General features: G+C 43.5%; 2 protein-coding genes across 2 annotated transcripts in view; one reads left to right on the top strand and one right to left on the bottom strand.

Annotated features, from left to right (window-relative positions):
- Positions 1–2548: 2548 nt before the first annotated feature.
- LOC124040863 (microtubule-associated protein 6 homolog) lies at positions 2549–10186 on the top strand. Its single transcript, XM_046357966.1, has 3 exons — positions 2549–3309; positions 4244–4598; positions 9450–10186. Exons 1-3 carry the CDS (start codon positions 2780–2782, stop codon positions 9525–9527), a joined length of 963 nt encoding a protein of 320 aa, XP_046213922.1. The 5' UTR covers positions 2549–2779; the 3' UTR covers positions 9528–10186.
- A 3118-nt stretch (positions 10187–13304) lies between these two features.
- yeats2 (YEATS domain containing 2) overlaps positions 13305–16535 on the bottom strand; it is a 66413-nt gene continuing 63182 nt past the window's right edge. Inside the window, 1 exon segment of the mRNA XM_046359469.1 lies at positions 13305–16498. Coding sequence (XP_046215425.1) covers positions 16390–16498 — 109 coding nt within the window. The 3' untranslated portion in view covers positions 13305–16389.

The raw sequence follows: 16535 nt of genomic DNA, 5'->3' as shown, positions 1-16535 counted from the left end.
AGAATCAACCCTGTGACGCTTATCTTTTCCCATTGACTGCTATGTATTGACATAAGAATCAACCTTGTGACGCTTATCTTTTCCCATTGACTGCTATGTATTGACATAAGAATCAACCCTGTGACACTTATCTTTTCCCATTGACTGCTATGTATTGACATAAGAATCAACCCTGTGACACTTATCTTTTCCCATTGACTGCTATGTATTGACATAAGAATCAACCCTGTGACACTTATCTTTTCCCATTGACTGCTATGTATTGACATAAGAATCAACCCTGTTACGCTTATCTTTTCCCATTGACTGCTATGTATTGACATAAGAATCAACCCTGTTACGCTTATCTTTTCCCATTGACTGCTATGTATTGACATAAGAATCAACCCTGTTACGCTTATCTTTTCCCATTGACTGCTATGTATTGACATAAGAATCAACCCTGTGACGCTTATCTTTTCCCATTGACTGCTATGTATTGACATAAGAATCAACCCTGTGATGCTTATCTTTTCCCATTGACTGCTATGTATTCAGAAAAATATCAGCTACTCTGACATTTGACCTTTTTACAAAAACTTGCCAGGATGACGTTGTCAGGCTGATAATGGGCTGTATTTTCAGTGTTCATCCCAAAACCCCATTATTTCCCTATTCATGTGTCACATAGGAATGGCTTAATGAACCAGAAGTATCGCATTTCCTGTTTTTAGGACCTCTGTTAAGCTCCCTTCCTCCCATGCCAGCACGCCATCTATAATTGACAGAACAAAAACACATCTCTCCATCTTCAAGTTTATCTAGAGATTTATTTACTGGGTAGTTTCGTTTTATAAGCAATTCAGTCATGATTTTTTTTACATCTCTGGACAGAATGCTGAGAGGTAGCCTAATCACAAGAAACAAGAATGAATTGGGTTTTCTATAGCTACACTGAACAAAAATATAAACGTGTGGTGCTGGTCCCATGTTTCATCGGCTGAAATAAAAGATACCAGAAATGTTCCATACGCACAAAAATAGTATTCATCAAAAATGTTGTGCACAAATGTGTTTACATCCCTGTTAGTGAGCATTTCTCCCTTGCCAAGATAATCCATCCACCTGACAGGTGTAGCATATCATGAAGCTGATTAAACAGCATGATCATTAAAAAGAAAAAAATGGGGAGGCAGGGTAGCCTAGTGGTTAGAGCGGTGGACTAGCAACCAGAAGGTTGCAAGTTCAAATCCCCGAGCTGATAAAGTACAAATATGTAGTTCTGCCCCTGAACAGGCAGTTAACCCACTGTTAGGCTGTCATTGAAAATAAGAGTTTGTTCGTAACTGACTTGCAATAGTTAAATAAAAATAAATAAATAAATGACACAGGTGTACCTTGTTCTGTGTAAAATAAAAGGCCACTCTAAACTGTGCAACTTATGTCACGCAACACAATGCCGCAGATTTCTCAAGTTTTGAGGGAGCATCTAATTTGCATGCTGACTGCAGGAATGTCAACCAGAGAACTGAATGTTAATTTCGCTACCAATGTCGTTTTAGAGAATTTTGCAGTAGGTCCAACCTGCCCCACAGCTTCTTCGTCTGCAGGGTTGTCAGAGGGGGGAGGTGGGGTGCTGAGGAGTATTTCTGTCTTGAAGAAAGCCCTTTTGTGGGGAAAACCGATTTTGAACTGCATTGTTGGTTAAAGGCTAGTTATTAAGCATTTCACGGTAAGATAAATAAACACCTATTGTATTCGGTGCATGTGACAAATAACATGTGATTTGATTTGAAAAATGTATTCGGATTGGTTGGGCCTGGCTCCCAAGTGGATGTGCCTATGTCCTGCCAAGCTCACACATGGCCGTGTCCCTGCCCAGTCATGTGAAATCCATAGATTAGGGCCTAATGGATTCATTTCAATTGACTGGTTTTCTTATATGAACTGTAACTCAGCAAAAGCTTTGGAATGGTTGCATGTTGCGTTTATATTTTTGTTGAGTATAATTGGTTAATTGACTGGATCTTCAAGCTTCCCTGGTTTATTACATGAATGCGTTTATCTGGGAAAATATGACAACTACCGGGAGTATAGAGTCAACAGTTTATTTACCTGTGGTAACCAGAGGCAACATGAGCAAGAGCTGTCTCATGGCAGCCATGTGGAGGGTTTCACACAAAAGCAGATGACTGCAATTACTCCTTATAAAGCCTTGTCAGAGCCATGATGTGATTGACCTCTCAATGATTCTTTTTATACTTCAAGTTTAGACCATATAGCCTCAGCCTAATGTCAGTTTCAGATTTATGTTCAGAGAGCATAGGCTACCATGAGTTTGATTACTTGGCTAATAATGGGTTGTGCATGATGGGCCCATTATGTTCGATGCAGTTTTGGAATGACAGAGAATAACATATTCTTGCTGAATTTGTAATGGAATAACTTGACCTGAATAGCAATCGCAAAGCTTTTCTCTCGGTTGTACTTCAGATGAATCATTTGCTATAGATTTCTCTGCATCAACTCGAAGCCTTCAGTACCACGTGAGAAGAATGTGTAATGACAGTTTACGAGCGGCTCCGCTCCCATCTTGGCATTCCAGAGCGGTGGCGTGGAGACAGCACGCTGGCGAAGGTTTGCAGGAATGGGCGCATACACACCGCGGCACTTCTGAATGTAGCTAACGTTATATATATATTTATCAATCTTTTTTTTCAATTTTCCTTATTTTCTTTTCTTTTTTCCCCCTTTTCTTTGATTAGCCTATTATTATTATTTTTATTCGAACCAAATCGCCATGGCTTGGCCGTGCATAAGCAGAGTGTGCTGTCTGGCTCGGTTCTGGAACCAGTTTGATAAATCCGATCTTTCAGTGCCACTGACCATACAGAACTACTCGGACATCACCGACCAAGAGGTACAATCCGTCACCAGGCAGGTACCGACGGACCGGGTTCTGAGGCACAACTATTCCACCACGGAACATCGCGGATCCCCCCAGACACCGGGAGATGCCCCGGGGACCCAGAGGTCATTGAGGGGCCGGAGGGAGCCTAACTTCAAACCCCAGGAGGACTACCAACAAACCGGTGTGCCTTTCTCCACTGTCACCCAGTACAAACAGGATTACAAACCCTGGCCTATTCCGAAGAAGGAGAATTTCCCCTGGATTAGCAATGTCGGAAAAGGGGGTGAAGTTGGTTCGGATAGCCCCGTGAACAGTAACCCCAATGCGAGCCAGACTAGAGGGGACATGGGGGAGAGAGAGGAGCGGGGCAGACAGAGGTGGGGGGAGCAGGGGACGGCAACAGCCAAAAGCTCTTACAGGTAGGTTCCATCACTCTGACGATGTCCTTTCAGAACCGCTGTGTATCTTTCATTTCAGCACCTGGAGCTCTTCACCCACTAAAAAAACATTGATAACCCATTGCGCTCAAACCTAACGATTCCATTCGTGTGCTTCAAATTTGCTTTCATTTATTTGCTAACGATGCACGCGCTGAAATTCGTTAAATCATTTGGTTGGGTTATGTACAGTAGGGCATTGTCCTGAATCTAATCTGCAGTATGCATAATCATGTAATACCATTTTCAACGGAAATTGCTATCAGGCTAGGTCTTTGTGTTCCGTGTGTGTGTGTGTGTGTATGTTTGCGCGAAAGAAATGGGCTACATTAAGTGTCATGCTACAGAAATAATCAATATATTGAATCTGTAAATTTGGCTGCTGCTGAAGTAGAAACACAGCAAAACGCTTTCGATTATTCATAAACTCACACACTTGTTATACCCTCCCATGTTGGACACACTTTTTTTAAAGTTAAATCCATGAACAAACAAGTTGAAGCTATTTTGCCTGAGATCCTGATGTAATGATAATCCGATGCGGCAGCTAACTTTGAATAATACTGTTGTTTTTTCGAGTTGATGACAGCATGCCACCATCCTCATTCCCTAGATGCACTAAACTGAAAACGTTTGCCCCATTAACAGAACCCACCTGAGCCCCTCTACCCACTCTGCTGTAGCCCCAATCATGTCATTACCATTCAATGATAAGCCTGTCATTAGGCCTTACCTTGCTCTCTGATTGGTTCCTTCATCATTTGGTTGGTTCGATTGCTAAATGTTCTATGTTAAATAGCCTACAGTTTAAAGAGCAAAAAGCTAAAGGCCAAATGTTGGCAGTGTTTGTAAAATACAACTACTTTTGCAGACCGTGAGCGCTCTCTCTTACCCTTCCATCCTCTCCTCCTCGTAGACAGGAGTACAGGCTGTGGACGGGGGCAAGACCAGCCAAGACCACCAGGAAACAATGCCCCCCTGCCCCGTATGCCAGTCCCGGATCGGGGGTCTCCCACCTCCCTAATGAGACCAGCTACCAAGCCGCCTACAACGGAGGTGGGGAGGCTTTCAGACACACAGAGCTTCACCAGAGGGACCATACTCCCAGCACCCCCACTGCTGACCTGCTGACCCCCACCGTCCCCCAAAACACCGTAACCCCACTCCAGCCCTACTCCATTGCCACTACCACCCCTATCACCACCACCGCCGGCCTCCAGCAGAGCAGCCTGCCAGAGAGACCTGACCTCAGTATAGGAACCATGGGAGAGGTTAGAGGACTCCTGTTTTTGTGTTTCACAGTGTGTTTCAGGGCACAAATCCTGTTTTTCGATGCTATTTCAAATGGTCCGACTCCTTGATGTGAGCAAAGTGGTAGTCTCTCGTCCTATAGAAGTCATTGTATACATCTCGGATGATTTCCTATTCCTTAGATAGTACTATTTCTGGCTAAAGGTAAAGGCACGTGAAAGACATAGACGATGGATGGGGAATATAGGGTAAAGATATGGGATATAGCTATTGTTCCAGCTAGGTACCAGGTGTTCCCAGTGGAGCTGTGTTAGAGGCATCTCTAAGAGCAGCCCATTATTAGCCTGAAAGGGTCATCCTGACACGTTTTTGCCGAAAGGTAAAATGTCACAGTAGCTGATGTTTTTCTCAATACATTGCAGTCAAGGGTAGTAAATTAGGTGATGCAGCATCCCGTCCTGTCCTAAATCTGCTCAAAGTGACCCAGCTGTTTCGGATGATTATGTAACACCCGAACACGGCCAGGCTTATGACATTGACCTGGTTAGAACAGGCATTAGATGAGGAGAAAAGAAAGTCAATCATATTCAGACATCTGGTCAATTGGATATGGAGACTCAAATCACTGAGATGGTGTGTCAAAGTGGGTTCAGGTGTGGAGAGAGGGAGGGAGTGGGGGACGGACGGACAGAGATTGAAATGCATATAGACAAGAGAGAGAAAGAGCAGTACTATAATTCTTCTCCTGTTTTGATCCTAGCGTGACAGGGAGTGGAAATCTTTGGGGAATCTCCTGGGGTTTAGTGCCACCCCCCCCGCCCACGTTCCTCTGTGCCATCTGCCAGCGGAGAGTAGAGGAGAACGGTCCGGGCTGGACTTACTCGGCTTTTCCGCTTTCACTCGTTGCCATCTATGCCAGAGAGATTAGAGAAAGAAGAAACTCCTGTACACTGCTTGCTAGGAATGTTTCAGTTGTCAATTTAATAACAATCACATTGGGAGAACATGTTTTAGTGTATAGTCTTTCTGTTGTAGCAGTAGCGTAGCCAGACAAAACAGCTAACTTCCTGCAATTCTACACATTTTGCCATGGGGCAAAGAGAAACATTTGCAGTTTTATAGCTAATCTCATGCTGTTCTCCACATTTTGCCATGAGGCTGAGAGAAATTGTTGCTGTTTTAAGCTAATTTCCTGCAATTTTACATATTTTGCCATAGGGGAGAGAGGAAAATGTGCAGTTTTATAGATAATCTCATGCTATGTTACACATTTTGCGATGAGGCTGAGAGAACATTTAGCATTTTTAATGCTAATTAAAGCTAAAAATCTAGGTGTGTTGACTGTGATAAAGGTAGTGGATTGTGAGCTGTTTTATTCACTAAATTAACTAATGAAGTGGGCAGTGGCATGGTGCATATAGCTGTACAAGCACAGAGACATATGCCTCAATGCACTTATATTTGTGGGGGGTGTGGCTTTCAGTTAGTTATTGTTGGCCACCCATCCCATGAGACTGAATGTCATTCCAGTGCACCGCTTGCTATTCATTCTATCTGATGCCGTTTGCACGTCTAGGGAAAAAGACAAATAATGTCCCGTTTGGAACACTGACGAGTAGAGAACATAAAAATAAAAGAACACTTGTTTTTCTGTTCAATCTGATTGGGTGACCTGTGCCTACGCGGCTGTGTTGTAGAAGGCAAGTCCGACAGTGTTTGACAGGCCACAGGATTTAATATGAGATATGTCATCTGTAGGTCATAGTCTATTAATAACCATGGCCCAGAAAACAGGATGAGATGTGTGTGTGTGTGTTCAGGGTGCATGCAGGAAAGGTACAACACCACAGTAGGCTACGATGTAAGAGCTGTTGTACAAATTGGGTGCAGAGGATTTAACCCCGTCTCCTGCCCAGAAAAGTAGACATCAGATACCAACGACAGGCTATTGTCATCATATTGGACCCTCTCTCTGTACACCTCCTAACCCATCAATCAACTTCTACTTCAGTAATACCTCCCCTCTAACCCCAAACAACGACCTAGTGCTCCATCCTTTTTAAATCGGTCACCGAGCGATCTGCCAACACGACGCAAAAGCCATTGGATCTATATTAAACAATCCGGTCCAGTCCCAGCCCCCACACACTGCCAAGTCATTATTGACACCCCAACCCACTAAGCTCTCTGACCACACACACACACACACACACACACACACACACACACACACACACACACACACACACACACACACACACACACACACACACACACACACACACACACACACACACACACACACACACACACACACACACACACACACACACACACACCTCAGGGTATTGTCCATCGACATGATGGGTCAATGGAAACACTTTTCATTGACTCGTCAAGGTCATGGATAGACAAAAGCACAGCTGTGTAACGTTTCCCCGGGGATGCGGGCAACACTAGAGCATAGTGCACAGAGCCATGCATACAGGTAGTGAGCGGTTAGTACCATTACAGTGTGTGCTGATAAACCTCTGAGAAGTTGATCCGCTTTCATAGCACCCATCAAGGCAATTAATACTGTTGTCCTCATTATGCCTCTGGAACCAAAATCAATAAACTTGATTATGAGAGGGAGTGATTCAAAATGTATATATATATATATATATATATATATATATATATATATATATATATATATATATATATATATATATATATATATATATATATATATTTCAAATTAGCAGTACCCTTACAGTTAAGAAAGAGGCAACAAGCCATTTATTTCTGAAACACATGCAAGCTTTCTGAGTGCTCCATGAATGTTTCTGGTAAACACTTAGACATAAAATTCTGTTCCCATCAATGCGTCTACTGAGAGTGTTTTCTCCCACGAGACACTAAGAATCTTGTTTTTAGCACTGGTGGAGAACATTGCCTGAGCTTTTAAATGTGATACAAAGAGTTTTTTTCCCACTTTGTACCAAAACAGATAAACAGGGGAGAAATGGGGATGTGGTTTACAATGGGCTGCATAAAGAGAGGATCAAACTGTGCAGACACAAAGCATCCTGCAAATCACCTCCCGTTTGCACCCCTTTCCTCTCTCTCATCATCTCTCCTTTCGCCCTCCCTCCAGTCACGCTCCTCTTTTTTCTCTCTCTTTCCTGTTCCCCCGTTCAGTGGAATTGGAACGTTTCCCTTTTCCCACGATGTGTCTGACAACAGCCAGTGTCATGAGCCAAACCAGCAGGGTTATATCAAGGGAGGGAGAAAGGAAAAAACAAGAGAGTGAGGGATGGAAAGGGTGAAAGGAAGAGAGAGCGATAACGTGAGAAATAATGGATTATTTGCCATTTTTGCCAGTGTGATGCGATGCAGTGGCTTGCAGTCATTTCAGCGTGAATCTCATTTCGGAGAGAGGCAGACCTGGCTGCTATACTGAGTGGAAGAGTGTGTGTGGGAGGAGGTGAACATATACACAGATACACAAACACATATGCAAACAGACTGAAGCGCACACACACACACACTTTTTTCGAAGCTGCAGTTTGACAAATTTCACGTACAGACACAGCCCCACATCCAGCAAATACAGTAGTAGTCGTATCCTATTTGTCATTGACTGAAGAGACTGCTACTGAGACCACAGACTACGACTCTGCCAAACAAACCTTCCGTTTGGCCATTGTACCACTACTAATCAGCTGCATTGGAACAGGCAGATCCATATCTAATCATCATATCAAGCCTGGAACACGCTACTTGATGGATGCAGCATGCATACTTCATTTCAGGGTTGAGTGAAGTTCTATTCATGTAGATTCCGGCTGGATGTTCTTTCAGAAAGTAGCATCAGTAGCATTTGCTGTGATTAATTATGTCTACCAGTCCACTGACAGGAGGGATGATGCACTATGACTGCACAACCAAACAAGTCACCTCTCATATTATCGTACCATCAGTGCCCAGTTTATTTGGTACACCCATCTAGTACCGGCCGGACCCCACTTTGCCCCCGGAACAGGCTGACTTCTTTGGGGTGTTGAACCATTTCTGAATTGGTATCAAGGGACCTAACGTGTGCCAGGAAAACATTCCCAACAATATTACACAACCACCACCAGCCTGTACCGTTGACACCAGGCAGGATGGGGCCATGGGAGTCATGCTGTTTACGGCAAATCCTGACTCTGCCATCAGCATGACGCAACAGGAACTGGGATTTGTGTTTTTCCACTGGAGCCGCTTCTTCTTGATTTTGGCTAACAGGGGTGGAACCCGGTGTGGACGTCTGCTGCAAAAGCCCATCCATGACAAGAACCAAAGAGTTGTGCGTTCCGAGATGCCGTTCTGCACACCACTGTTGTAATGCGTCATTATTTGCGTGTTGGTGGCCCGCCTGTTAGCTTGTTTCTTGCCATTCTCCTTCAACCTCTCCCATCACTGAGCTGGTCTCGTCCACAGGACTGCCGCTGACTGGATGTGTTTTGTTGGTCGCCCCGTTCTCTGTAAATCCTAGACACTGTCGTGCAGGAAAAGCCCAGGAGGCCGGCCGTTTCTGAGATACTGGAACCAGCGCGCCTGTCACCGCCGATCATACCACGCTCAAAGTCGCTTAAGTAATTAGTTTGGACTATTCTAATGTTCAATCGAACAGTAGCTGAATGCCTCTATGCCTGTCTGCCTGCTTTACATTGCAAGCCATGGCCACATGACTCACTGTCTGTACGAGCGAACCATTTTCGTGAACAGTGTACCTAATAAACTGGCCTCTTGAGTGTATATCACATATCCTATCTGAACAGCACAAGACCTGCATTGCTTGTGATCATCTTTGAATAACCCATGTGTTGTTTGTCTTTTTGCAGGAGCAGTTGGTTAGGACTAAGCTCTCTCCCAACCCCTCTGCGGTTTTTCAAAGCGGATCCAGAATCTTCAACATATGACAGACTCTCCAAATCCTTCTACTGGTTACGGGGAGTCCAAAGAACCAATTAGGGAATGTTCTCTGTCCATTCCACACTATAACAAAATCTATGCAAAGGAATGTACATCTTCTTAATGTAATCAGAAAGGGAAAGTTAGCTTACCGTCCAGTATAGTAAATCAGAGATGAGAGTGAATGAGAAACTAGATGTCATAAAACAAGATAAATCATTTTACAATTCTGTTCTATTGCTATGAAAATGTCATTTGCATGAAACCAACTAGTTTGAAATCAGGCTTTTTTGCCGTTGGACACTCCAAGACAACACGGCTGCTCTGTAATGTGTGTTTGTTTGTACTGTATGTACAGGTATGTGTGTGCACCTGCTGAATTGGAATGATTTAAGTTAATAAATACTTTTTGTACATACTGTTGGATCTATTGAAATGACAAGCAATGTATGCTCAAACTACACTTTGTCCAGAAAGTGTGTTGATTTTTGTTAACGGAAACAAAACAAAATATTTAATTCATTTCTATTCAATTACTGGTAGGTAACGATTGAGAAAATAGTTGTTTCTGGTGTATACGTTCATTTTGTAAATCTGCTTCAGAAAATAAAAAGTGAAATATGATATAATGTACAGTATATTACAATAAAAGAATATTAGGTTCTTACCTTCTGTTTGTCCAATTGATCTGCTACACACATCCTCATATCTACAGTATCTATATGATGAACTGTTTTGATCAGGAGCCGTATTCATAAAGCATCTCAGAGTAGGAGTGCTGATCTGGGATCCCCCCATATAATCTCACTCATCATGATCTCAAAGCAGATCAGCACTCCTACTCTGGAGATGCCTTATGAATACAAACCAGACTCATTCTTAAGATGGTGAACCAATATCCAACAGGGTGAACATGAGGGGTTTAGACACATTATCCAACAGGGTGAACATGAGGTGGTTAGACACATTATCCAACAGGGTGAACATGAGGGGGTTAGACACATTATCCAACAGGGTGAACATGAGGGGGTTAGACACATTATCCAACAGGGTGAACATGAGGGGGTTAGACACATTATCCAACAGGGTGAACATGGGGGTTAGACACATTATCCAACAGGGTGAACATGAGGGGGTTAGACATATTATCCAACAGGGTGAACATGAGGGGGTTAGACACATTATCCAACAGGGTGAACATGAGGGGGTTAGACACATTATCCAACAGGGTGAACATGAGGGGGTTAGACACATTATCCAACAGGGTGAACATGAGGGGTTAGACACATTATCCAACAGGGTGAACATGAGGGGGTTAGACACATTATCCAACAGGGTGAACATGAGGGGGTTAGACACATTATCCAACAGGGTGAACATGAGGGGGTTAGACACATTATCCAACAGGGTGAACATGAGGGGGTTAGACACATTATCCAACAGGGTGAACATGAGGGGTTAGACACATTATCCAACAGGGTGAACATGAGGGGTTAGACACATTATCCAACAGGGTGAACATGAGGGGGTTAGACACATTATCCAACAGGGTGAACATGAGGGGTTAGACACATTATCCAACAGGGTGAACATGAGGGGTTAGACACATTATCCAACAGGGTGAACATGAGGGGGTTAGACACATTATCCAACAGGGTGAACACGAGATGGTTAGACACATTATCCAACAGGGTGAACATGAGGGGGTTAGACACATTATCCAACAGGGTGAACATGAGGGGGTTAGACACATTATCCAACAGGGTGAACATGAGGGGGTTAGACACATTATCCAACAGGGTGAACATGAGGTGGTTAGACACATTATCCAACAGGGTGAACATGAGGGGGTTAGACACATTATCCAACAGGGTGAACATGAGGGGGTTATACACATTATCCAACAGGGTGAACATGAGATGGTTAGACACATTATCCAACAGGGTGAACATGAGGGGGTTAGACACATTGTGATGTAACCGGACGAAACTGGGCCAATTGTGCGCCACCCTATGGGACTCTCAATCAAGGCCGGTTATGATACAGCCCAGGATTGAACCAGGGTATGTAGTGACACCTCGAGCACTGCCGTAGACTGTTGCGCCCCTCGGGAGCCCTGGAGTGGCACACCATGTCTTCTTTTTCCCCTTTTATGTAACATCTTACAACAGTGGAGGAGCACCATGAGGTGTGTGTGGTTTTGAATGTACAAGCAGTTCATGACAAAATCTATGCTCACAGCAACTAAATCGGAAGCAATAATGACTCATTTCCCTGGTCCATCAACATGATCCACAGAATGAAACAAAACAACACATAATACTACACTACATTGTATGACTGAATTAAGTACCTGTTTTTTCAATCTATTAGTTTAACGGAGCCTGTTGGAAATTATACACAAGATCCACAGGATCAGATGCATAACCCCTTTTTCCAGATCAGTCCCTTTATCCCAGCCCTAATCTTACAGAAACCAAACCTAATCTAATCTGGGGCGGCAGGTAGCCTAGTGGTTAGAGCGTTGGGCCAATAACCGAAAGGTTACTAAATCAAATCCCCGAGCTGACAAGGTAAAAAGCGGTCATTCTGCCCCTGAACAAGGTAGTTAACTCACTGTTCCTAGGCCGTCGTTGTGGATAAGAATGTGTTCTTTAACTGACTTGCCTAGTTAAATATGTAATCTAACCTTACCGCAACCTGACCAAAATGTAAAGTTTAACTAACATTAACCTGATCTAAGAGTGATGTCAGGGACGCTGAACATGACCATATTATGTCACACAGCTCTGATACCATCACAGAACATGATATAACAAGGAGCATCTGTTGACAAACATGGCACTGATGTTTGCATGTCGGGTCATTCTGGCTAGTACATGGAAACCTGGCTGTCTCTATCTCTAGCTATCGAAAGAAATACTGCCTCTGATGTATCCAAAAGTGGGCTCTGTCAGTGACCTGTGCAGCTTCGTGTTTCTGGCTTCTAGAATAGTAAGTGATATTCAAGGGTCACAGAAGGCCACTACTTAAGAGTTTAATCTCTCAATGAACCAGATCCTTTGCCATCCTTTCGGATAAAAAAAAAAGGGAGCGAGGCATGGGAGTTGAGCCACACTGAGAATGTAAAGTACTGCCATCTGATTCTACCATCCCACCAAAGCCTCCTCAGTCCAGGTCCCTGTAATCTCTCAAAATCTACTGCAGCCCTATCACACAGGCTGCGCTAAAAGGAGAGAGGGAGAGGTGGAGAAAATGTGGCCCAGTTGGTAGAGCATGGCACTTGCAGCGCCAAGGGCTATGAGTTTGATTCCAACTGGGGCCAACCGTATGATATCATATGCATGCAAAGCTGGATGGAACTTTGGATTAAAGCAGCCAGCCGCTAAATATGATTATTATTAGAAAATAAATGGAACGGGCTGTTACTGCAATTTCAGCTAAACATGTCAATGCATTTCAGCTGCTTCAAAAACATTGCTCGGCTAATTACCATTTATACTGTCGGAATGTTGGCTCAATGAAGCAATTCTGTTTACTCTGGCCTGTTTCAAGGGCGGCAATGGTCGGACGAGTGTCCTGCTCTACTTCCAGAGGAAGCGGGCGAGATGTAGCAAGTAGGCAAGTTTACATTTGAGTAATATGAGTAGCCGAATGTATTTTTTTGAAAAGTGTGAAGAAGCTCTCAGAGAAAGAGAGATAGAGGGAGTGAGGGAATCGGGAAAGGGCATCCTGGGGCGGAGGGGGGATAACAAGACGCTAAGTCACTTCAAAAACAACCACAGTTTTATAAACAAGTTTTCCATTTTAATACAAGAATATTGATCATATTTTTGGTGTGCACTGGAAAATGAAAATATAATGGTCAATTGATATTATTTCTACAATACATAAAGTTTGGTCAAACGGGCAAGGTGACCACTCAGTTTAGAGTGAGCACACCACACACTTACCAGATTCATACTGAAACATAACACCTATCATCTTCACTCCTACACAAGCTAAATGTCCACCAACAACCATGTACACACAACATCCAAAATGCATCATATTCAAAGATATTTTCATTAATTCACCTTAACTTTCTCTCACTCTCGTATACAGGTACACAGTACACCCATATTCACACCACATTTACCCCAACACACACACACACACACTAACACAAAAAAACATAAATAATGCACACTAAACACATTCTAACACACCATAGTAATGACTTTGCTGGTAGCGGGGCTCGATATGAAGTGAACAAACAAAAACTGGAGTCAGTCATACACACAATGTACACAAATACACAGTCATAGTGGTAGGGACATACATACTGTATCGAAAACATAACATTACAAATGCACTTTACCAACAACTGACGGTCAACCCTACTCCAGAGGGGAGTGGACCAAGTAAAAAACACAATGTTAACCTTGGGACACAGATGTGGCCCCTCCATCCCTACTGTCCAACACTTCAAGTTATAGCACTCCTTCATTGACATATCCATCTAGCCTGGTCCCAGATCTGTATGTGCATGTTCAGCTCGACTCCTCTGGCTATTGTTGTCATTGCATACATGCTTAGTCGGCTGAAACACACACAGATCTGTGATCAGGCTGATATGTGACACTTGAGAACAGTCTAGACACAAACACAACAGTCAGAATTGGGCCCTGTTCCAGTTCAGTCAATTCAGGACAAGTTTTTTAAATAATCTGTGAGTCTAAAATCCCTCATGGAAAAGAACTGAACCAATTGCATTCTGATTTCTAAATCTTGAATTGACTGAATGAAAAGAACACTGTATCCCAGAAGAGTACAACGGTATTAAGACTGTTATTGGGGGGGGGGGGGGGGGGTCATTGTCTGGTCTGATGTACAGTAGGTCTGTAAGCCACTTTTACTCTCCTCCCTGTGACTGTCAGACAGACAATACTTTAATGGTCGAGGCTGCGGATCGGACTTCTCTGGATCTTTCTTCACGACAGCTAAAGGTCCCGAAGCAGAATTCTCTTCTCTACACAGTCTCTGCTCTACTTGTGCCTCACTGTCGATCGTGAAGTTCTACTGGTGACACTTCCATCCACTTCCCGACCATTTGATCTCAACGGAGTTTCATGAGGATATGCATTTACATCTTCTAGAGTTATAGGGTACAGTTTCAAAGGAACCTACACTGTTGCTTTGAATTAGGCCAGCGAGCAAATTCTCGAGCAGATGGTGTTAACAAACTAGCACAGCCTGCCTGTGTTTAGTTTCAATCAAAGCACATATTTGGCCTAGTGGCGTGCATTGTTGTGGCCATTTGAGAGAAACATTCAACCATTTGATTCACACATAATCCTGTTACAAGGTGAGAGAGAGGTGAGAGAGAGGACACCAGACACACTGTCCCATAGACATCTATTTTGAAGCATTCGACAATGTTTAAGACCCACAATGTTCAATACAAGGTTTATCTCACATTGTGTGGTGCTTTAAAGGGACCAGACTGAGCCCAGCTGTGATTAAGTCAGTGGGTACAGTACATTAGTCTGACTGTCCGGTAAACCAGTTTTACAAACTAAAACAGAAAGAAACGGTTATGCCAGGTATGTTATGATTGATCCCCGGGGTCCCATTCAGTAGGGCACAGCGTTATATAAATACTGTTTATTGAGTAGAACAGATATACCGATCTGTCGTCATATAGAGTAAAGCAACGGTATGCCAACGGGGACCTCATTTTCTATCACTAAAATGTCAGTGGAGTGGCCACCCCAAAACAAAATAAAGCTAATTCAGAGTCCACAGACGCAGAGACGCGATAGTCCTGCGGCCCACTGTGACACATCTGGATCTACGACCACCATCCGCAGGGGATGCACAGCCTGACTGCGCACCCCCCCCACACACAATTCCCAACCAACAAGGCTCCCGCTATTCATTTGAACGTGGCGACGGTTGGAGAAATAGCCAGAGCAGCGCTGAGAAAACGACGAAAGCCAACGGTCCAGTATTCTAGAACTATTGGAGGAAATGTACACGTTTTGGACTCTGCTAAGGGTTTAGAGATCATGTCATATCTTAATGTTCAGAAGGTTGTGGAGTCCTGAATTCCACCCAGGTGTTTGGTGTTGTCTGTGTTCTTGATTCTACTTTATGATACTGAGATATGAAAAGTAGCTGACTAATGGTTGAAAATGTCGGTTGGTGAGATGGTCTTCCAGGGGAGGTCGGAGTATTCCTGCAGCGCTCGGACTGTTTCTCTGTTGTGGTCAATGTCTGTCAGAGAGTTCTTCTGCCGGCCCGACGGTTCAGTTTAACCCCAGAGGCAGGTCCATATGCTCGTTCTGCAGCTCTTACTGCCCGTCTCTCAGCTAGTGAGACTGATGTGAGTAGCCAGTAGTGATGGGGGAAATATCGATACAGTTACATATTGGGACATTATTTCTGATGATATATCATACCGTTTTGACAATTTCGCAATATTATTATTGCGCTAGCTGTTTGTAACCTGCACCAAAACTCTAGCATTTTTCCTTCAGAGTTTGTTCTTCATTTTCTTTTTAAATAGGGAACCAATTTGTTTTCATCACTTTTATTTCCATGATAAAAACTCGTTCTCCATGGCTCTCTCTTGTCCCTCGGCAGCAGACATATGGTGAGCAACATGTTTCGAACATCAAATCGCAATGAAATCACAGTATTGAATTGCAATACATATAGAATTGTGAGAATCGCTATACATATTGTATCGGCGCGTAAGTATCATGATAAATATTGTATCGTGAGGTCCCTGGTAATTCCCAGCCCTATAGTAGCCAGTGTGCATGTATCTCTCTCAGTCTGAGTGGCCGTTGTTCTTAGTTAGGTTGTGAATAAGGTTGTGTGTAATCAGTCCTCCTTGGTCATGTAGCCCATGTGCGTGTTGGTGAGGAAGTCACATGTGGGGATGCTGCTGGACGCCTGGTGAATGTTTATGGCTGTGATCTCTCTGGGAGCCCTGAGGACACATCAGGAAGATATTCATTGACCTAATA

Source organism: Oncorhynchus gorbuscha, linkage group LG08 (genome assembly GCF_021184085.1).
Source record: "Oncorhynchus gorbuscha isolate QuinsamMale2020 ecotype Even-year linkage group LG08, OgorEven_v1.0, whole genome shotgun sequence".
NCBI lineage: Eukaryota > Metazoa > Chordata > Actinopteri > Salmoniformes > Salmonidae > Oncorhynchus > Oncorhynchus gorbuscha.
This window is presented reverse-complemented; position numbering and strand designations above follow the sequence as displayed.

Excerpts from the sequence above, each read along its gene's own strand:
- LOC124040863 (XM_046357966.1), top strand. The coding sequence starts at position 2,780 with ATGGCTTGGCCGTGCATAAGCAGAGTGTGCTGTCTGGCTCGGTTCTGG. Across the intron at positions 3,310-4,243 it reads ACAGCCAAAAGCTCTTACAG|ACAGGAGTACAGGCTGTGGA; the intron begins GTAGGTTCCATC and ends TCCTCCTCGTAG. Across the intron at positions 4,599-9,449 it reads GTATAGGAACCATGGGAGAG|GAGCAGTTGGTTAGGACTAA; the intron begins GTTAGAGGACTC and ends GTCTTTTTGCAG.